This window comes from Scylla paramamosain, chromosome 13, assembly GCF_035594125.1.
Source record: "Scylla paramamosain isolate STU-SP2022 chromosome 13, ASM3559412v1, whole genome shotgun sequence".
Taxonomy (NCBI): Eukaryota; Metazoa; Arthropoda; class Malacostraca; order Decapoda; family Portunidae; genus Scylla; species Scylla paramamosain.
In genome coordinates, this window is record NC_087163.1 from 10,724,654 (window position 1) to 10,747,500 (window position 22,847).

General features: G+C 40.1%; 1 protein-coding gene across 2 annotated transcripts in view; it reads left to right on the plus strand.

Moving 5' to 3' along the window:
- The window catches only part of LOC135106428 (uncharacterized), an 88,439-nt gene extending 72,945 nt beyond the window's left edge, over positions 1-15,494 (plus strand). For both annotated transcript variants that reach the window (XM_064015434.1, XM_064015435.1), the window contains 3 exons: positions 8,624-8,776; positions 9,244-9,313; positions 14,160-15,494. In XM_064015434.1, the coding sequence (XP_063871504.1) occupies positions 8,624-8,776; positions 9,244-9,313; positions 14,160-14,309 (373 nt within the window). In that variant the 3' untranslated portion in view covers positions 14,310-15,494. The remainder of the gene's footprint in view (positions 1-8,623; positions 8,777-9,243; positions 9,314-14,159) is intronic.
- Positions 15,495-22,847: the final 7,353 nt, after the last annotated feature.

A 22,847-nucleotide genomic window follows, 5' to 3' on the forward strand; every position in this document is an offset into this window, starting at 1 on the left:
TAGATATTAATTGAATATACAAGGCAGATAGTGTCAATATCTTTCAAGATCTACAGTAACTCCCGTCGTGACTTCTGGCACCTAGCTAAAAACATCTCCGGTAACTTTAATTCTCTTTATCTTTCCCTCTTTTATCTCAACCTGACGGCACCACTGCCATTTCATCTATTTCTAAAGCTGAATTCTTCTCTCAGACTTTTTTTTTTTAAACTCCACCTTCGATGATTCAGGGCTTCTTCCTCCTTTATCCTCCGACTACTTTATGCTACTCATTAAGATCCTTCGCAGTGATGTTTTCCATGCCTTAACACTCAGAAGGTTTATGGACCTGATGGGGTCCCTCCTATTGTTCTCCGAAACTGTACCTCCGTGCTTGCACTTGCCAAATTAAACTTTTCCATCTCTGTCAATCAACAACTAACTATCTTTCCTTCCTGATGGAAGTTTGCCTACATTCAACATGTTTCTAAAAAAGGGTGACCGCTCTAATCCCTCAAAGTACCGTACTATTGCTTTAATTTCCTGCCTCTAACGATTTTTTGTATCTATCTTCAACAGGAAGATTCTTAAACATCTTTCACTTCACAGCCTTCTATTTGATCGCCAGTATGGGTTCTGTCGAGGCCGCTCTACTGGTGATCTTCTGGAATTCCTTACTGAGTCTTAGTCATTCTCTTTTAGGGATTTGGGTGAAACTTTCGCTGTTGCCTTAGGCATATCAAAAGCTTTTGATAGAGTCTGGCACAAAGCTTTGATTTCCATATTACCGTCCTACGGCTTCTATCCTTCTCTCTGTACCTTCATCTAAAACTTCCATTCATGCCGTTTTATTGCAGCTGTGGTAAAGTGTCACTGTTCTTCTCCTAAGTCTATTAACAGTAGTGTTTCTCAGGGTTTTGTCTGGTCACCCACTCTATTCCTATTATTCATCAATGATATTCTAAATCGAAATCTCTTACATTGATGATACCACCTTGCATTTTTCTACGTCTTTTCATAGACGCCAAGCATGGCGCCAAGCATGACAACTCCACATCCGAGTCTCCTTTAACAACAATGATCTCGAAACCGTGTCATACACCTTTGCGAAGTTTACGAATGTTAAAAATATTTTCTCTTCTTCCTTCTCGCCATGTCCGTAAGGATCCTGAGAGTGTCGATGTATTCGAGACTGACGCTGCCTGACTGAGCACCCACCTGCTCCCAGTAAGGCACGAAACACCGCTGCAGTCTCGAACACAAAATCATATCGCACATAGGTATTTAACCAAGGTTAAATACCTAATAATCAACATTATTTGGAATATTCACGAAGCTTTCATAAAAACCTTAAATTCTTCATCCGATGGCTTTACATGAAACTCATTCCTCCGGGTATCTTCCATTCCAATCAATTGATTTCCAGACACACCTATCATCCCGATCCTGCACCAGTCTTTCCCAACGGCCCAGACTGCCTATCTCTCTCTAGGACCGACACTTACGTCCTGGCACGATTTGGCACATTCATATAAAGCGTTTGATACTTGTGATGTAATGGTGTCTATATCATAGTTTTCATCTAACTCAAAGTTTACATTAGGCATCCTATCTGTGAACAATATACACCATCTCTGTGAACAACTCTTTCTTAATGTCACTGTGAAGGTGGACGCGTTTGCCGATCACACACCTGCCGCCTCGCCCGTACCCCGTGTTCTCCTAAGTCACATACGGCGGTGCAAAGTGTGCAAGTTTACTTCTGGTCACTCAATTCCCATAACAATGGGAGCATGGTCGGAGGGCAATTGCAAAGTCTGGATGACAAGAAATTAGCTTATTAAGAAGTCTGGATGACAAGAAATTATCTTCTTAAATTATCTCCTCAAACGGCACTCACTGGCAGTCTCCTGTAAAAGCTAATCCTACAGAGTAAATCAAATAGTTTATAGGCTTGTACTGTGCTATATTTAAAAAATAGGTATGACTACACCCGCCGAAATTATCAGTGCAAAATAAGGACTTTTTATATATAATCCCAATAAAGTACGATGATAAATGCTGAATACTTTTGTATACACATGGAAATTACAATAATAAGATTAGATTAGATTAGATTACGTGAGTGTAGGACATGACTTAGCAGAGACCTTTAGTAACTCAGTTTATCAAATTTTCCATTATTAATACTGAAAAAAAAACTTTGTGGCAGCTTCTGGCAGCGGGATTGGGCATGGAGGGGACAGTCAGCCGATCACCATCCTCCACACCCAGCTGCCACACTCTGCTACATGACCTCACTGAACGTTTCCCTTTGTGTCTCACAATACACGGGGGCAGTCACACAAAACTACAAGCACCTAATTGCACACACACCCTTCATTCAAAATTAAAAATTATCATGGCGACTCTTACACCAACCTCGGAGTCCCCATCTGGGGAAGGGGACCAGAAATGTCCCCAGGTCGGACTGTTTTTCTAGTATCGACCTTAAGTGTCTAGACACCCCCCCTCAACTTTTTCATCATTAACCTCTGCAACATTCGTGGTCTAAGATCTAATTTTCAATCTGTAGAACACCACCTCTCCTATTCTAAACCTCATCTTCTTTTCCTCACTGAAACTTAGGTGTCTGAGGCAACTGACAGTAGCCCCTTTTCTGTTCCCTCCTACTTTTTCTATCCTCATTTTCAATCCAAAGCTAGATGTTGCTCTTATGTGTGCAACGACGTACCTACTCTAGTGCCCACGCTCTTGAATCTTCCGAGTTTTTCACCATCTGGATAGGACAACAGTCACCCTCAAACTAAATTTATTTGTGCTGTATACCTCTCATTTAACTCCTCTGACTATAAGAAATTCTTTGACTATTTAAATTACAAAGTAGAGCACATTCTGACTCTCTTCCCTATTGCGGAGATCTCCATTCTTGGAGACTTCAATGTTCATCTCCAGCTTTGGCTTTTCTCTCCCATCACTGACCATCCTGGTGAACTAGCTTTCAACTTTGCTATCCTCCACGACCTAGAGTAATTGGTGCAACACCCTACTCGTATTCCTGACCGTCTGGGAGATACGCCCAACATTCTTGACCTTTTCCTAACCTCTAATCCTTCTGCTTATGCTGTTACCCTCTCTTCTCCGTTGGGCTCCTCCGATCACAATCTCATATCTTTATCTTGTCATATCGCTCCAATCCCTCCTCAGGATCCCCTAGGCAGAGGTGCCTCTGGCGTTTTGCCTCTGCTAGCTGGGGGGACCTGAGGACGTATTTTGCTGATTTTTCTTGGAATGACTACTGCTTCCATGAGAGAGACCCGTCTCTGTGTGCCGAGCGCATAACAGAGGTGATAGTGTCTGGCATGGAGGTGTACATTCCTCACTCTTTTTCTCGACCTAAACGTTTGAAACCTTGGTTTAACACAGCTTGTTCGCATGCCATACATGATAGAGAGGTGGCCCACAAAAGTTACTTAAGCCTTCCATCACCAGAATCTCATGCACCTTATATTGCTGTCCGGAACCATGCCAAGTCCAACTAGCCAAAAACTCTTTCATTTATAGAAAGTGTCAAAATCTTTCAAGATTTAACTTCCCTTATGACTTTGATATCTAGCCAAAAACATATCCAATAACATTATTTCTTCTTTCCCTCCTTCATTTCAACCAGATGTCACCACTGCTATCACATATATCTCCAAACGTGAACTCTCCTCAAATCTTTGCTAAAAACTCGAAAAACTTGAATGATTCAGGGCTTGTTCATTCCTCTCCTCCGCCCTCTGACTAAGTCTTACTACCTACTAAAGTTCTTCGTAATGATGTTTTCCATGTCCTCGCTGGCCTAAACCCTCGGAATGCTTATGGACCTGATGGGATCCTTCCTATTGTTCTTCAAAACTGCGCCTCCGTGCTTCCACCTTGCCTAGTCAAACAACTCTTCCAACTCTGTCAAGATCTACCTTTCCTTCTTGCTGGAAGGTTGCCTACATTCAGCTTGTTCCTAAAAAGGGTAACCGTTCTAATTCTACAAACTACCGTCCTATTGATTTAATTTCCTGCCTGTCTAAATTTTTTTTAATCTATCCTCAACAGGAAGATTCTCAACTTCACAACCTTCTAGCTGATCGCCATTATGGGTTCCATTAAAGCCTCTCTAGTGGTGATCTTCTACCTTTCCATTCTGAATCCTGGTCATCCTCTTATAGAGATTCTGGTGAAATTTTTGCTGTTGCTTTAGACATATCAAAATTCTGACAGAGTCTGGCACAAAGCTTTGATTTCCAAACTACCATCCTATGGCTTCTATTCTTCTCTCTGTAACTTCATCTCAAGTTTCTTTTCTGACCATTCTATTACTGCTGTGGTAGACGGTCACTGTTCTTCTAAATCTGTTAAGAGTTGTGTTAATCTGGGTACTGTCCTGTCACCCACTCTTTTTCTATTATTCATCAGTGATCTTCTTAACCAAACTTAAGCCTATCCACTCTCCACGCTGATGATACCACCCTGCACTTTTTCACGTCTTTTTATAGACGTCTGATATTTCAGGAAGTAAACAGTTCATGCAGGGAAGCCACAGAACGCCTGATTTCTGAGCTTTCTAAAATTTCTGATTGGGACAGAGCAAACTTGGTATTGTTCAATGCCTCAAAAACTCAATTCCCCCATCTATCAACTCGACACAACCTTCCAGATATCTATCCCCTCTTTTTCAATAACACTCAACTGTCCCCCTCTTCTACACCGAACATCCTCGGTCTGTCCTTTTCTTATAATCTAAACTGGAAACTTCACATTTCATCTCTAGCTAAAACAGCTTCTATGAAGTTAGGTGTTCTGAGACATCTCTGCCAGTTTTTCTCACCCCCCCTCCCCCGGCTGCTAACTCTGTACAAAGGCCTTATCCGTCCATGTATGGAGTATGCTTCACATACTCTCTTTTAGACAGGTGGAATCAAAAGCTTTTCGTCTCATGAACTCCTCTCCTTTAACTGACTATCGTTACTTTTTTTCTCATTGCCGCAATGTTGCATCTCTAGCTATCTTGTACCGTTATTTTCATGCTAACTGTTCTTCTGATACTGCTAACTGTATGCCTCCCCTCCTCGCGCGGCCTCGCCGCACAAGACTTTCTTCTTTCTCTCACCCCTAATGCAAGAGAACCAGAATTCTCAGTCATTCATCCCTTTCTCTGGTAAACTCTGGAACTCCCTGCCTGCTTCTGTATTTCCACCTCTCACCTCTTTAATGCAAGAGAACCAGAATTCTCAGTCATTCATCCCTTTCTCTGGTAAACTCTGGAACTCCCTGCCTGCTTCTGTATTTCCACCTTCAAGAGGGAGGTTTCAAGATACTTATCCTTCAATGACTACCGCTTCGGACCCTATTCTGTGACCGGCAACTTAGTGGGCTTGTTTTTTAATGGATTTTTGTTGCCCTTGGCCAGTGTCCCTCCTACATGAAAAAAAATAAGAATTGAATAAATAAAAATACTGTATATATTGCTAATTACAGTAAATTCGGCCTTTCTTTCCCAATGTAATAATTATTTGTAAATTCAGTTATTCAAAAACTTCTGCCTGAATCCCCAGTCCCTGTATCACCTCTGACTCATAGTCTGTGATGACCATAGTATAAAAATTTAAGAAAATAGATAATGTGTTCACAATGAACAACCTCACACATGCAAAGTTTATACCGCACAACTACCGTTTAATTTTCAGTAAATAAGGAGTTACCTGTGAATTTTTCTTAAGTCAGGATGACACTAATAATTTCCAATAACTGATTTCATACTACGCTAACATGGAGATAACAGTTATTTATTTACGTACACTAAACACTTTCGTACTTTCATTTAAACATGTATCCCTATACCTGGGATTGTATTAACAGAGATTGTTAGCTTCAGCTCAGCCTTCTGCTTAGTTTCTTGCTAATTGTGCTTAAAGCTGGGTTGCAAGTGAAGCTTATGAAATGGTGAAACAGCAAAACATTAAAATCTTATATTTTTCAATTTTGCTTTAATAGTGCAATTTTTTTTTTGGGGGGGGGAGGGATGGTGCATTACATGAAAAAAAATCTTCAATATTATAAGGGCATGAGTGTATGATTTTGTGTTTTTATAAAGATAATTCAATCCCACGCAGGGCGGGAGTATTCTGTCGCAGTGTTTATTACCTTGATTCAAAGGAGCCGCGCCGCTCCCACTCAGCAGTTCCTCCTTTCTTATCCTTTTTCTTTAGTATGGAGGAGATAATGACCCCTAAAGCCTAAAAGGCCAATACAGGAAATCCAGCTGGACCGATGACGAGACTTTCTTTCGTCGCCCAGTCAATATATAATAAAAAAGAAGTAGCCTGAAGGGCACTTAGCGGCTCAAAGAAAGCTGTATGGCCCTCTGTTACTACGAAGATAAATGAGACACGATAACAACAGGGCACAAGAAGGCCCAAGGTCATCACTGCTGCAGAACTGCGTTTCCAATTGGCTAAATAATACTAACTATTACCATCAGTGTATCACTCCTTCCTGTGGCTCAACAAGCCATCCCTCGACAAATGTGTGACAAGTGCCACTCTTTCAGGTCTAGTCTATAAATTTTCAACAGTTCAGAGTCATTCAGGTTACCGAAAGCATTCTTATGAGGACACATTATTCTTGAGGTGGCGAGCTCGGGTTCGACGGTCGACCATCTTTGCTTGTTTAGCCTAAGCTTAGCCTAAAACCAGAAGCAAGCTCAAGGCCTGCCCAACTTTTCGCCACCGAAAGCAAAAGTCTCAGCACGATTTGTGAAGTTAAACACGACACTAAGCATAACGTTTGGGTTCAGCCCTATCTCTCGTCTTTTCTTCTCTCTCTCTCTCTCTCTCTCTCTCTCTCTCTCTCTCTCTCTCTCTCTCTCTCTCTCTCTCTCTCTCTCTCTCTCTCTCTCTCTCTCTCTCTCTCTCTCTCTCTCTCTCTCTCTCTCTCTCTCTCTCTCTCTCTCTCTCTCTCTCTCTCTCTCTCTGGATCTGCCACCAGAGAGTCTCGGTAAACAAAGCTGCAGAGTGAGTGATTTTTGCTGGACTTAACGACCTGACACATTTTTGTTGCTGCACGTATACTGCTGTGAAGGTCTAATGTATCTCTTGAGTGCAATTTGGATATTATGCAACTTTGGGCTGTAGAGTCGTTGAAAATCGAAGCTTTCTGCCGGGCTCCTTCTGGTTGGTGATGTGACGTGTCTCTGGCGTCATGAGCTAGTGATTCATGGAGTAATTCAGGTGTTTCTGCGCTTTCACTTGTGGTGCAGGTGGCATGGAATACACAGGGCCAGCGTCGCTTGTTGACCTTGACGCCGACTCAACTCAGAGTGATGAGGACTCTGACATGTTCCAGGATGAAAGTCTGCCTTTACACCACCGACACAAATGCTGGTCACGGTGCTGGCGCCCCAGCGTACTGCTGCTCCCGCATCCACCAAATGCTCCTTGGCCTCCACTTCGGATCTGAATAGTGACCCTTCGTCTCCCGCTGCCAAGGCTAACAGGCCCCAGTCATCGTCACCTCCCGAGGAAGGTACTCCAGTTGCTTCCACCACTCTCACTGCCCCAGGGTCTCTCACCACCTCATCAAGGCCTTCCTTGGTGGCTGCCCTGGCGACTTTGCCCCCTTGAGCAAAGTACGTCAAATTCCTCTTTACGGAAAAACCCTACTGTGAACGTGAAACTTCGCTAGTTGGCCGAGGTCAACTGTCTCATCTGGCTTGATTGTCACCTTGAAGAGCTAAATACGTTGGCGGTAAGCTTGACACTCGCTACTCGTCACGAGAAAGTTACGAATTCCCTCTCCCTTGTTTCATCGCGTGGCACTGCTTCACCCCCCTCTACCAATTCGTCTGGCTCCCGTAGGCGCAATGATGACGTTCAATAGTTGCACGCAACTTCCTGTCCTCTCCTGGAACGCCTGTGGAGTCACATCCCCCGTCAAGCTTGCTACTTCTGTTGTTATCATCATCATCCATTTTTTTTTTTTCCCAGCTTGGCGGTGTTGCTCCATCGCTCGGTGGTTACTATTCCTACCAAAGAATATTCCTTGGCTCCTACGTTCACCTTGTCAGGAATGGACTCGTCTTCTACGTTCACTCCTCCGTGCAGCATCGTCTACTCCATACTTCTGTTAATGACTTGATATTAAACAGTGTGTTACTGATGTGTGTCAGTATTTGCTTGAGGATGATCATTTAGATCCAGTTTTCTTAAGACATCACACTTTGGTGGATTCTGATTTCATTTGTTTATTTTATTTTTATTTAATTCTCTGTTAACGGCGTGACCTGTGAGTCACGATTTATATATAAATTATTTCCTTTTGTATATACTTGGTTTGTCGCTCTCTCTTAGCGTAATAACCTAAATCTCTCTCTCTCTCTCTCTCTCTCTCTCTCTCTCTCTCTCTCTCTCTCTCTCTCTCTCTCTCTCTCTCTCTCTCTCTCTCTCTCTCTCTCTCTCTCTCTCTCCTTTATCATGCTACTCTGACAGAGAGAGAGAGAGAGAGAGAGAGAGAGAGAGAGAGAGAGAGAGAGAGAGAGAGAGAGAGAGAGAGAGAGAGAGAGAGAGAGAGACACTATAATCAAAATTTTTGGTTAATGTTTACACAGTGGACAAGCGGGAATTAGACCAACACAGCGTATTCTTGACCCTCGTAAAGGCCCCATCAGAAAGACTGCCGGAGTGCGCTCCCTACCGCGTCTTGACCAGGAAGAACTTGAACAGTCCAACAACACTGTGTTCTTCAGGAAGGCGCGTTCCAGGTATGTTTTGGAAGTGTGCCATGAACTTTTTTTTTATGGTTCCCTGAACGAAAAAAATAAGATATTAAGGTAAATTTCGTGCTGCAATATTGCTAAATGGCACTGTAAAATAATGGTTTTGATACACTTATTGCATCTCGTAGAGGCTCAGCATTACTGTTATTAGAGTTATCGAATTTTCAGACTTCACAGCTGACTAATGTTCACAGACTTCACAGTGACTAATCAAGTGCTTTAAATAAATATCTACTTGTTTTGAAATGTGAAGAAAAAAATAAACAATAATTTGATTTTCCATTACCATTCAATAGCGAAAAAAAAATAAAAATTCTTGGAAGCATAATACACTATCTTTGTCTATTTCATGAAATTTTATTTCTCAGTTGCTTTCTAAGTAAAGGAAATATTTTCTTCTAGCACCATCTAACTTGATAAATGCTTACTACTACTGACTGTTTCCCGTTTAGATCTCGTGGACGTTCGAAGATGAGGGCTAAATCTCTGGACACCAAACAGAAGAAAGAAGCGACGGACTCGGTGAGCGGTATTGGGTTTGCAAGTGCATTTGATATATATATATATATATATATATATATATATATATATATATATATATATATATATATATATATATATATATATATATATATATATGCATATACATATACATAATACATATACCTTGGTTTAATACATCTTGTTCTCGTCCTAAACATGATAGAGAGGCGGCCCGCGAAAGGTAATTAAGCTTTCCCTCACCAGAATCTCATGCAGTTTTATTTCTACCCAGAACCATGCCAAGTCTGTTCTCCAACCAGCCAAAAAACTCCTTCATTAATAGAAAGGGTCAAAATCTTTCAAGATCTAACTCCCCTCGTGACTTCTGCCATCTAGCCAAAAATATATCCAATAACTTCTTTCCCTCCTCTACTTCAACCAGATGGCACCACTGCTATCACATCTATCTCTAAAGCTGAACTCTTCACTCAAACCTTTGCTTAAAAGTCTACCATGGACGAGTCAGGGCTTGTTCCTCCGTTTCCTCTACTCTCCGACTACTTCATGCTACCTATTAATTTTTTTCGCAATAATGTTTTCCACGCCCTCGCTGGCCTAAACCCTTAGAAGGCTTATGGACATGATGGGATCCCTCCTATTGTTCTCCGAAACTGTGCCTCCGTGCTTGCACCTTGCTTAGTCAAACTCTTTCATCTCTGTCTGTCAACATCTATCTTTCCTTCTTGTTGGAAGTTTCCCTACATTCAGCCTGTTCCTAAAAAGGGTGACCATTCTAATCCCTCAAATTACCGTCCTATTGCTTTAATTTCTTGCCTATCTAAAGTTTTTGAATCTTTTCTCAACAGGAAGATTCTTAAACATTATCACTTAACAACCTTCTATCTGATCGCCAGTATGGGTTCCGTCAAAGATGCTCTACTGGTGATCTTCTGGCTTTCCTTTCTGAGTCTTGGTCATCCCCTTTTAGAGATTTTGGTGAAACTTTTGCTGTTGCCTTGGTTATATCAAAAGCTTTTGATAAAAGTCTAGCACAAAGCTTTGATCTCCAAACTACCATCCTATGGCTTCTATTCTTCTCTCTCTAACGTCATCTCAAGTTTCCCTTCTGACCGTTCCATTGCTGCTGGGGTAGACTGTCACTGTTCTTCTCCTAAATCTATTAACAATGATGCTCCTCAAGGTTCTTTCCCGTCACCCACTCTGTTCTTATTGTTCATTAATGTCCTTCTAGACGAAACTTCTTTTCCTATCCACTCTAATACCACCCTGCACTTTTCCACGTCTTTTCATAGACTTCCAACACTTCAGGAAGTAAACATTTCACGCAGGGAAGCCACAGAAAGCCTGACTTCTGATCTTTCTAAAATTTCTGATTGGGGCAGAGCAAATATGGTATTGTTCAATGCCTCAAAAACTCGATTCCTACATCTATTAGCCCGACACAACCTTCCAGATAAATATCCCTTCTTCTTGAATGGCACTCAACTGTCCCCCTCTTCTACAATGAACATCATCGGTCTGTCCTTTACTTATAATCTCAACTAGAAACTTCACATCTCATTTCTAGCTAAAACAGCTTCTATGAAGTTAGGTGTTGTAAGACGTCTCCGGCAGTTTTTCTCACCCCTACATCTGCTAACTCTGTGCAAGGGCCTTATCCGTCCATGTATGGAGTATGCTTCACATGTCTGGGGGGGTTCCACTCATACCGCTCTTCTAGAAAGGGTGGAATCAAAAACTTTTCGTCTCATCAACTCCTCTCCTCTAACTGACTGTCTTCAGCCTCTCTCTCATCGCCGCAATGTTGCATCTCTAGCTGTCTTCTACCGCTATTTTTATGCTAACTGCTCTTCTGATCTTGCTAATTGCATGCCTCCATCTTGCCCGCGACCCTAAGCCCTAAGGACTCGTACATCAACCTTACTAATAAGAATCTCACCCAAGACCAACATGAAGTGCTTAATATGGGTCTCAACTGCCACATACTCTCAAGACCGAGAAAATTCCAGAAAAGGGTTGAATGTGAAGTGCTCATAGACAACGTAGAGAAACTGCAGAAAAGCGGCCAGGTGATCGTTAGCCAGACTTTCAAGCAAGAAGTGATCACGGAATCTACAAAATCAAGAGGCCATTACAACAGCAGCATACTTGAGAAAAGACACATCGATGCTGCCAAAGAACTTCGGTCTGATCCTGCCATCACCATCAGAAGAGCGGATAAGGCTGCTGCATATGTCCTCATCGACAGCAAAGAATACTTAATCAAGATTGACAGCATCCTCAGCGACACTACCAAGTTCAGGAAGATTTCAAGAAACCCTACAGCAGCCCTCAAGAAAAGACTGAACAAGATAATAGCAAAGAATAACTCCACCTGCGATGTTAAGTTCGAAAGACTCACAGGCGAATATGAGATGGGATACTACTATGGCAATGTCAAGACCCACAAGCCAGGCAACAAATTAAGACCCATAATATCCCAAATTCCCACTCCTACCTACTACATCGCTAAAAGACTGTGCGCCCTCCTCACACCGTACATTCCTACCTCCTATTGTCTGCAGTCAGCCTCAGATTTCATCGATATCCTTAACAACAGCGACGCAGAAAGAAGAGTTGCCTCACTAGATGTCGAATCCTTGTTCACGAATGTTCCAGTGGATCGCACCATCAACTACATCATTGTGTTTATCACAATGAAGCAACACCTAAGGTTGCGATCCCAGAAGCTGTACTCCGAGAACTGCTGGAGTGTTGCACTAAAAAGGCACCTTTTACCTGCCCCCGCGGTAACAAGTACTGCCAGGTAGACGGCGTGGCAATGGGTTCTCCTCTCGGTGTACTCTTGGCAAACTTCTTCATGGGTTGCATCGAGGAGGAAGTTTTCAAGATAGTAAAAAAGCCGGATATATATTGCCGTTATATTGACAACATTTTCATCAAGACAAAGGACGCAGCCGAAGCAGAGCATCTTAGACTTCACCTCCAAGAAACATCTGGGCTAACATTTACTATGGAAAACAGCAAAGATGGAGCCATGCCCTTTCTCGACGTCCTAGTGCAACAAGAAGAAGGAAGATTTACCACCAGCGTCTACACAAAACCAACGAATCCTGGACTCTGCTTGAACGGACGAAGTGAGTGTCCCACGAGGTACAAGGATTCCACTATCTCAGCCTACATCAGAAGAGCGCTTACACACTGCAGCACGTGGAAACAAGTCCACCAAGAAATACAGCGCTCAACTCAAGTCTTCATAAACAACAATTTCAGTGAAAAGGACATCAACCGCCTAGTAAAGAAAATTGTCGACAGCTGGCATAACAAGAAGCAACAAGAGGATAAGAAAGGGAACATCAACATCTTCTATAAAGCAACTTTCTCTACCGCCTACGAAGAAGATGAGAGGGCCATCACGCAGATTGTGAAGAGGAACATCAAGCCTTCCGACCCTGACAAACAAGTTAAACTGATAATTTATTACAACACCAAGAAAACCAGCCATCTTCTTTTAAAAAATAACCCCTCAAAAGAGAAAGAGAGCCTTCAGAAGTCACATGTCATATATAGGTTTACGTGTAACCAAGGAAACTGTGAAGTCCTTCCCTTCACCTATGTTGGCATGACGACAACAAGACTCTCCCAACGACTAACTTTCCACCTCGCAACAGGAGCACCCAAGAAACATCTGAAGGAGAAGCATAACATAAACATCACAAGAGGAATGCTAGTAGATAAAACGGAGATCCTAATTACATGCCCAGACACCAGGCGTCTCCCCATCTTAGAAGCACTATATATAAAAGAGACAAACCCTACATTAAATCAACAATCCGAAGACCTACAAGCATTACCAAGCGCGCGAAGACCAAGCTTGGATAGCAGCCCAGCACAGCCCGCGACAGCCGTCAGCCAATCAGAGACCAGGACGCGCAGCGGGGTGACAAGCCTACCGGTATAAATACACCCCCGCAATCAGCTTGAGCCATTCTCTCCGACACCCTCAACACGGATAGACCTTCGCTACTGAAGAAGGGTCAAGGACCCGAAATCGCGATCTAGCGAAAATGACTAGCTTCGGCGAAGTCATACAGCCAATTAAAAAAAGAATATAAGACAATCATAAGATATAAGGAAAATATCTTAAGAAAATTGATAATTGCTCAACTAGCTATCACATTCAATGATATATATATATATATATATATATATATATATATATATATATATATATATATATATATATATATATATATATATATATATATATATATATATATATATATATATACACACACATACATATATATTTGTTTCTATTTCTTTTCTAATGAATGCTTTAGATAGTGCTTACGAGTGTTTTATTATTTTTTTTTTTTTCAAATGAGTGTTTCCGGGTAGCTAAATGGAGATGGCAATTTCATCCAGGCAATGGATGGGATTCCTACATGTTCAAGACTGGCTGTGCTGTGAACAGTAGTGAGGAAGTCTGATGAAATTGCCCTTTTATATGTTACTGATTTCTGGCGTATTACTTGTAAAAAATAAAATGTGTGGAGTGTAGTTTTCACTTTTTGAATTAATAGTGTACTGGTGACTACCTCTGCAGCTTGAAAACAAGGTGTTTTGATCATTTTCATCTAAGTGCTATTGATATTTGTTTTACCTTTGTCTGCACTTACGTATGTATTGATATAATAACACTCATTGAACGACATTTTACAAACGAAGAGTTTACATATAACACAGTAATATGCTAGTTCATAGTTGCTAACATTCTCTTCCTGCTTGACTTATTTTCTTTTATTAATTACTTATTATTATTATTTATTTTTATTTATTTATTTTATGTATTTTTTTCCAGCCTGCTACGGACTTGAGCCCCGTGCTTCGAACAAAATCTGAAGAAGCGCAGTCGGCCAAATCATCTTTTGGGGTATTCGACGAGTCATATGAAGCCAGCAATGAAGCCTCTACCACTGCTTCCGTTGAACTGGGCTCTGACAAAATGTGAAATATGTCAATCATAATGATTGGTGGACAAGAAGTGACTCTGCGTTTCGGTCTGCTTTTGCTTGCTTCAACGTCTGTCGATGTCTTTCTCACTGTGTCGCTTTTTGTATAAGCTCCTGTTTATTGCTTTTTAGTATGAAGTCGGTTTTGTCTTCTACATTTTTGTCTGTCTTCTCTGAGCTATTCACGAGCGTATACTGCCAAGGGAGTAAAATAAATAAATAAATTAATTAATTAGTTAACTAATTAATTAATTAATTAATTGAAATGAATAAATAAAAAATAAAAATCTGTTTAATATTCAGTGGTTTGAGATCATTTTCTTTGATCTTTGTGGTATTTACATTTCACCCACAAAAATTATCTAAAGTAAAAAAAAAAAGGGCGTTTATTTTGAAAAGAGATCTGGAACGAACAAAAAGAGAATTCTACCATATTGTGCTAACTTTGCCTTGGGTGTTAGTTGTGATCGCCAGAAATATATTGTTGTGGCACAAGAGTTCTACTGTTCAAATAGGTCGTCATAAAAGGGGCAGCTAACTCTATATGATCGAAAAACGGGTCTAGTTGAAGAGGGGTGGAGTTGCAGATTAATGCTAAACTAGACATACAATACCCAATCTTTAGGTTATGATAACACAGCTTTCATTGCATACACGCATTAAAAGCAGAGAATACAAAATGTTCCCAGAAATATTTATTTCGCTTTTATTGGGTTTTATCGATTTAATTCCCTTGAACCAAAGTATTCCCGTAAGATTTTCGTTATAAAGTCAAATGGTTTTCTCTTAGAGATTATAATATGCGAGGAAAATATTTAATTGTTTTAATTATACTTATGATATATATTTTGTTTTATTTTTTGCTTAACGAGTTTTTATAAGTGAGAATTTTACAATTTTTCGTGTCTAATGATGTCAACCAAAATGGCTTATAAGAGCTGGGCTGCAATGAGTAATACAGAGACATTATCATTTAAACAATGTAGGTACGTATAGAGTGTGGAAATGATTAGCAGTAATTTTTTTTTTTCCCCGATATAACGATATTAAAAAAAAAAAAAACAGAATAAGTCACATTATGGAAGACTTTAATACATTTTAGAAACTGCTTAAACTTTTAGTTTTCTGCGATCACAGTAGCGTCTCAGCTCTTTACATTAGAGTAAGCAAAAAAAAAAAAAAAACTTACTGGTTATTCTTCCTTTTCGTGACGTCTGATAAATCTAAACTAAGCCCCTGTCCTTACGACCAGATAGTGTCCGACGGGCCAATTTCCGTTTCACGAACGTCTTTGACGTTACAAGAGGACAAGCCATTAAAATTCTTTACCTTATGTTATAGCAGTGTCATCTGCTGTGATCATCTGATGTATAAAGTGATGAAAGTGCTAGACACGCGATCCCAGTCTTTTCGTATAGTACCTGTCATAATATTGTTAACCCTTATATACAGAAGAAGCATGACCCAAAGGAAATTATGATTACTATTTATTAATTTATTTATTCTAGGGGCTCTGAAATGAACTGAAAAAAAAAATGGCACTAAAGGTACCACTCCCTTGAGAAGACAATCCGAAAGCAAGTCCAAAAATACGTGGTGAAGATTCTTGTGTCCTCCCTCATAAAAGAGTTTTTCACAGGTACTAGGAAACCTCCCTTTTCAGACAGTTCAAGACAAAGGTAAGAGAAAATACAAAAGCAATCAGTGCGTTCCAGAGTTTACTGTTAAAAGGGATTCAGAATTCTGGTTAAGTCAGGATATATATATATATATATATATATATATATATATATATATATATATATATATATATATATATATATATATATATATATATATATATATATATATATATATATATATATATATATTTATTTATTTATTTTATTTATTTTTTTTTTTTAAGTGTAAGAGCTAAGTATTTGCATGAAATAAAATCAAGATTACACTGTATTTGCAAAATATTTAGTCCAACAGTTTCGGAAGCAGGCATTAAACAGGATGCATGTAGAAAAAAATGTTAAGAATTCCACTACCAGAGCAATGTACTGTAATGAAGATCTTACAATTATATATTACACGACAGTAATTACCAATCATGTCACCAACTGCAGTAGTTTCCTCTTCCAGAAACTTCTTGCTTTTTGTACGGAAAATAAATTCCATATTAATTAGAAAACAATTCATATTATTCATATCCTTTAATGAAAAATCAGTATCCTCACACAATACTATGACAAGCCTTTGATAGTATTGTATGTATTTTATATGTAAAGACAAATATATCACTTTAATTATATGGGTACTGTACTATTTAGATAAATACTTATCACAAACTTATAATTATTTGGTGAGTTTCTCATATTCCTTGGCTTCTGGTGTCTAGTAAAAGGCTTTACTGTGCTTAAGAAACTGAACTTCAGAGTCTGCTTACACCAACTACTTGGCTACGCCCATCAACAGAGGGCCATGCTTTTTCTTGATATTATATAACCCATCAAGTAGCCACCTGAAAAACAATTAATTTCACATATTAGAACTAGATGGATTATTATTAATTGGAGACATCACGACTCTTAATTCATACTCTTTGCCGCCAGATGTCCGTAGGTTCAGATTTATAGACTGCCTCAACACACATCATCTCCCGCTTTGATATTGTTGACAGCCCTCGCTCACCACTTAAAGATATGATACAATCAGGCATCTGATAGCATGACATGATTCTCCTTAACGATACTACTGACTCTGATATGAGTTTTCTTTACGTTATTTGGCCTAAGTATAGTGTCTTGGTATATGCATTGTCTTTTCTGCAACAACTGGCTGTTTTAACAGGGCTCTCTGTGAGGATTTCTTTTATTACATTATAAATGTTATAGTTTTTACTCAACGAATATATAGTATTAACATTATATTATATACTCTAGATAATGAAAACTTCATTGAAGTCCAGCCTCACCTCATGCGAGAAAATAAAAATTCATAACTGCTTACTCTTAACATTTAGTCCACATTCCTGAAAGACGACACTATGAACACCTAACGGCTGAGAACATGAACTACAAGTCGTGATATGTCCCATTTTCATAGCACAAATATTAGAGAAATGATATCAAAATAATATGTTTCAGTTAGATACTGTACTTTTTTGCTGGATGTGGAAAATACGAAGGGATTGTTCAGATTGTGGCCAAATTGTTCTCGGTGACTTCCTCAAAGGGTCACTGTTGTCAGTGATCAAGGTTTTTGTGTGAACATGACTGCAGAATGGCTGTAGAACCAGCTATATTTCTGCTTAAAATCATTGTAAATGTATTATCTAACTAAACAAACATCTTTGTACCGAATGTGGAAAATATCTATGTATGGAAAGTAAATAAGGTAATGTATGCATGATCATGTGTAGTAATAGTTGTTAAGAGAAATTTTGTCTGAAAACTCCAAAACCACTATTTGGCAAAATGATTTTTAGTCCTGAGATTTCAAATTAAATAATAAGATAATACCTTTCACATCATTATCCTAACTATTAAACCTCAGCTGATCTATCCTAGACATATCCACGCTCAATTACTAGGAATGCCTCACTTAACTCACAACATTATCCTCAGCAGTATTGGAACAGACACGTGCCTATAAATGTTTGCTATATATACTAATACATTTTCTCCTTCAGACAAATCCTTCCCTGAATCACATTTTTTTTCTTTCTTCAGAATAAATTAGTCTAAGATTTAATTTCCCTCTCTCTATCCAACTATTTCACACTACTTAATGAGCAAAAGCTTCATCTGCAACATGCAACTTTCCTTTCATGTCATAATGCATATTATTTTCATATACACAATTTAACATAAGTTAATTGTAGTCCAGCAAGACTACTTTGGGTTAACTAATTTCCTCTTGTGACGATGTAAATATTACACCAAGAGGGAGATCTCCTACAAGACTGGCACAAAGAAGAGGCGTCAGTGTTGTTTTCATTTCGTCATCATGAGAAATGGTATCAACAAACGCAGCAAATGATTCCCGAAACTCTTGACGAATTTTAACTAAACAGAGACTCTATAACCAAGATAATGACAAATTGATTTTCATCAACCTCAAATTCAATCTTTGATTCTGGTTTTGATGCAGCATATTTATGTACAAAAGAAAAATTTGTTTTTTCCATCCAGAGTGCTATGGTTACCATTTAACTACAATTCCCTCAAATACCTCTTGGTTTATCGATTGATAGAATTATTTGCCATGTCAGGTATACTAAAGTTCAATTTCTCTTCATGAACTCTGACTGCCTATGCTGTGGTCATACTGTATCGAAAAAGCTTGCTACCCGCTGTTCTGAAGAGGATGCACCAATTGTATCGATAGAAGTCACTGCCACTAGTACTAAGATTGACTTTGGTTGCTTGACTTACTGGATGTTGCTGGAGATGACGGTGGCGGGATAGATGATGGTGGCTCATTGATTCTCCGATGAATTACTGGTAGCGCGGAGTACGTAGGTAGTGGTTTAGATTGTGGTTGATTGTGCGAGTAAAGGATACACAGTCAAACAGATGTACAGTACGTCTTGATTTAGTGATTGACAGGGATGTACACACGTGATACCGGGCCACAGATTAAGACGGACGTAACGATGCTTGACTCTCTCTCTCTCTCTCTCTCTCTCTCTCTCTCTCTCTCTCTCTCTCTCTCTCTCTCTCTCTCTCTCTCTCTCTCTGAAAACTGACTCTTGAACTGATCTTTGCTGTCTGAACTGTCTGTCTCCGATCTCTCCTCTAAAATGATGCTATCTACGTGGACATGCTCTATGTGAAAGAAATGGATCAAAACTTAGAATCTTAGATGAAGGGATGGCCAATCAGGTGTTTGTAAATAAAGTGAAGGAACGAATGGCCGAGATCGTTATTCTGGCCAATGACCTGGGAGGAAGACAGGATGGCAATGCAGATGTTTTTCCTAAGGACTGGCAGGAATGTAGGGAGAGAGGAAGGAGAAAAAATAAAAATAGATCAGACTGGCCACTTGAGGACAGTGCACGTGGAATACAGGACAATGAAATATATGAGTGATGAATATATATGCACTAATAATTGTTATGACTGATGCGACTGATACAGTGCTTCATAGATGAGTTTTCTTTGAACGGAACCATCTGGTATTGGGTAATTTACTGATAGACATATGTAAGCATAACCCTAACCATTGCTCTAGTTCTGATCTAAAGCTAAAAAAGTTTAGTTTTAGAGATAGATGTGATACCAGTGATGCTATCTGGCTGAAATAAAGGAGAGAAAGAAGAAACAAAGTTATTGGAGATGTTTTTGATGAGATATCAGAAGTCACAAGGGGAGTTAGATATTGAAAGATTTTGACACTTAATATTAATGAAGGAGTTTTTGGCTAGTTAGAGAACAGACTTGGCATGGTTCCGTGCAAAAATATAACGTGCATGATATTCTGATGGTGGGAGGCTCAAGGCCTCTCTATCATGTATAGCACGAAAACAGGCTGTGTTAAACTAAGGTTTGGAAGATTTAGGTCAAGAAAAAGAATGAGGAATGTACGCCACCATGCCGCCTCCGTTATGGGCTCAGCACACATAAACGGGTCTCTGACACGGAAGCAATAGCCATTCCAAGTAAAATCAGCAAAATATCTCCTCAGCTCCCCCAACTAACAGAGGCAAAATGCCAGAGGCATCCCCTCTTAGGGGGATCCTGAGAAGGGATTGGAGCGATAGGACAAGATACAGATATGAGATTGTGATTGGAGGAGACTAACAAACAAAAGACAGTAACAGCATAAGCAGAAGGATCAGAGGCTAGGAAAAGATCAAGAATGTTGGGCGTATCTCCAAGACGGTCAGGAATACGAGTAGGATGTTGCACCAGTTGCTCTAGGTTGTAAAGGATAGCAAAGCTGAAGGATGATCAGTGAAAGGAGAGGAAAGCCAAAGCTGGTAGTGAACATTGAAGTCTCCAAGAATGGAGATCTCAGCAAGAGGGAAGATAATCAGAATGTGCTCCACTTTGGAAGTCAAATAATTTCTTATAGTCAGAGGAGTTAGGTGAGAGGTATTCAGCACAGATAAATCTATTTTGAGAGCGACTCTGTATTCGTAGGCAGATGGTGTAAAACTCGGAAGATTCAAGAGCGTGGGCACGAGAACACTTTGAGTCATTGCGCACATAAACGCAACTAACAGCTTTAGATTGAAAATGAGTTTATCTTGATTATCTGCAGACTGTTACGCCTTCAAATGAACCCTTGTTCAGTGCCTGAGCAAGTAGTCGCTAAGTGAGGTGCTTTTGAGTAGTTTCTGCGTCTGCAGATTTTTGCCAGTCATTTGTTTGGGGCGTAATTTTCATCGTTCTCAGTTGTAATTTGGCATTTTGTGTGTGTGTGTGTGTGTGTGTGTGTGTGTTAATGTTGTGTTTAATGGTTGATTTGGGTGTATGTCTTTTTATATACCTTTATTGTTGTGCTGGCTAAGATGTCTAAATCCACAACTACTGAGGACCTGAAAGCCCAGGCCGACTATCAGAAGTGACTAAATTTTTCCTCTGTAAGCAAGGATTTGAAAAAGAAAAACGAGCCAGAGAGCATGAAGAAAGGAAAAAGGAGAGAGAGAGAGAGAGAGAGAGAGAGAGAGAGAGAGAGAGAGAGAGAGAGAGAGAGAGAGAGAGAGAGAGAGAGAGAGAAGAAACGGAAAATAAACGTGAATTCGAGTTGGCCAAGCTGAGATTGTCTAACGGGTCTATTACAAAACTTGAATTGCCACCTAAACTCCCAGCCTACAAAGATGGAGAAGATATTGTTGGATTCATGACAAGAGTTGAACGAAGCGTAGAAATGCTGTTAGACTGGGACGTTTATTGACCGAGAAAGCTACTGAATTGTACTCTACTTTCGACACCAGCACTATTAGTGATTTTTCTCCTTAAAGAGTCCATACTTCTCGGCTTCGACAAGACTCTGGAACAATACCAGTAAGACTTCAGAAATAACAATTTCAGGATTGGAGATAATTACCGGGAGTTATCTACCCGCCTGCTGCAACTTTTTGACTCCTGAATAGAGGCTTCGAAGACTCCTGGACATTCGAGGCCTTATGTGAGCTCATTGTTTTGAACCAGTTTCTTGCCTCATTTTCTCGTTACATAAGACTGTTTATCAAAGAACACAGATTACCACCCTAAAAACGGCAGTAAAAAAAAAAGGCCACAATGCCTACCCAAAGCTCCGCTCCAGCAGTGTTCCAGCTAGTCTCCCTTCCTCAGGAGTCAATACAAATTCGTCTCCAATGAACGCAAAATTCTATTCTCGGATGAGATGCTGCAACTGTAGGGAAGAAGACTCTATGCCCAAAAATCCCTGGAGCTTTTAAAGAAGAGGCAGTATCAAGGTTTTTGCATGAGTGACCAGACTCTCTCCAGGTACACAGTTGCTGACATGCTAGAGGAGGAGTTCATCTGTCACCCTCCAGCCAAAAACCTGATGTCCAGGTCAGGTTTTGTATTGTTTTCCGGACGTTTATAAAAAAAAAAAATTGATCTCGGCAAGGGGTACTGGTAGGTCTTCCTGTCTGACCGGGCCAAAGGGATCGTTAGTTTTTTTTTTTTTTTTTTTTTTTTTTAGGAAGGACACTGGCCAAGGGCAACAAAAATTTGTGGCCAATGGTGCTGTGTATCAGTGCCAGGTCATGCCTTATGGCCTCAAAAATTGCCCAAGCTACCTTCCAGCAGTTGAAGGCATGCCACACTGCATCGTCTATATTGAAGATGTAGTAGTTTATAACATTAACTGGCAAGACTATCTTACCAACGTGGAGGCGCTGTTTGCACGACTCCAGGAGGCGGGCTTGGTTGTCAACCTTGAAAACAGAAAGGGCATCACTGGGAGTAGACTGGACAGGTCCACTCCTAGCGGAGGGGGTTTTTATAAAACTAAAATCTATGGTGTGCAACCTACCTGTATTAAGCGCACCTGTTTTTTTCACAGCACTTTGCCTAAGCTATCGATGCTAGTCAAGTGAAGGTGGGGGTTGTATTGATGCAGTCAGGTCAAGTCCTGCTTGTTATTTTTCTAAGAAGTTCACCGTGGCCCAAAATAATTACTCCGTTATTGAACAAGGGCTCCTTGCTTTGAATTTGGCCTTGCAACATTTTGAGGCTTATATGCCTCCTTACAGCAACCAAAGTTATTATTTTCTCAGATCACAGCCCCTTGCACTTTCTGTATCGCTTCAAATTTAAAAATGTATGACTTACCCGGTGGAGCCTGTTGCTGCAGGAATACAACCTCGATGTCCGGCACATTAAAGGGGCCGACAATGTCGTAGCTAAGTGTCACGGGGCGTGACTCAAATTTTCGTCATCAGCATACCATGAAAATTTAGTAAGTTATAAGTCCAAAAATTTTCTGTGAGGAAAGGGCGTGTTATGAGGTGCAAAAAAGAAAAAAAAATTGCGAAAGGAAGAAAGGAGATGAGAGAGAGAGAGAGAGAGAGAGAGAGAGAGAGAGAG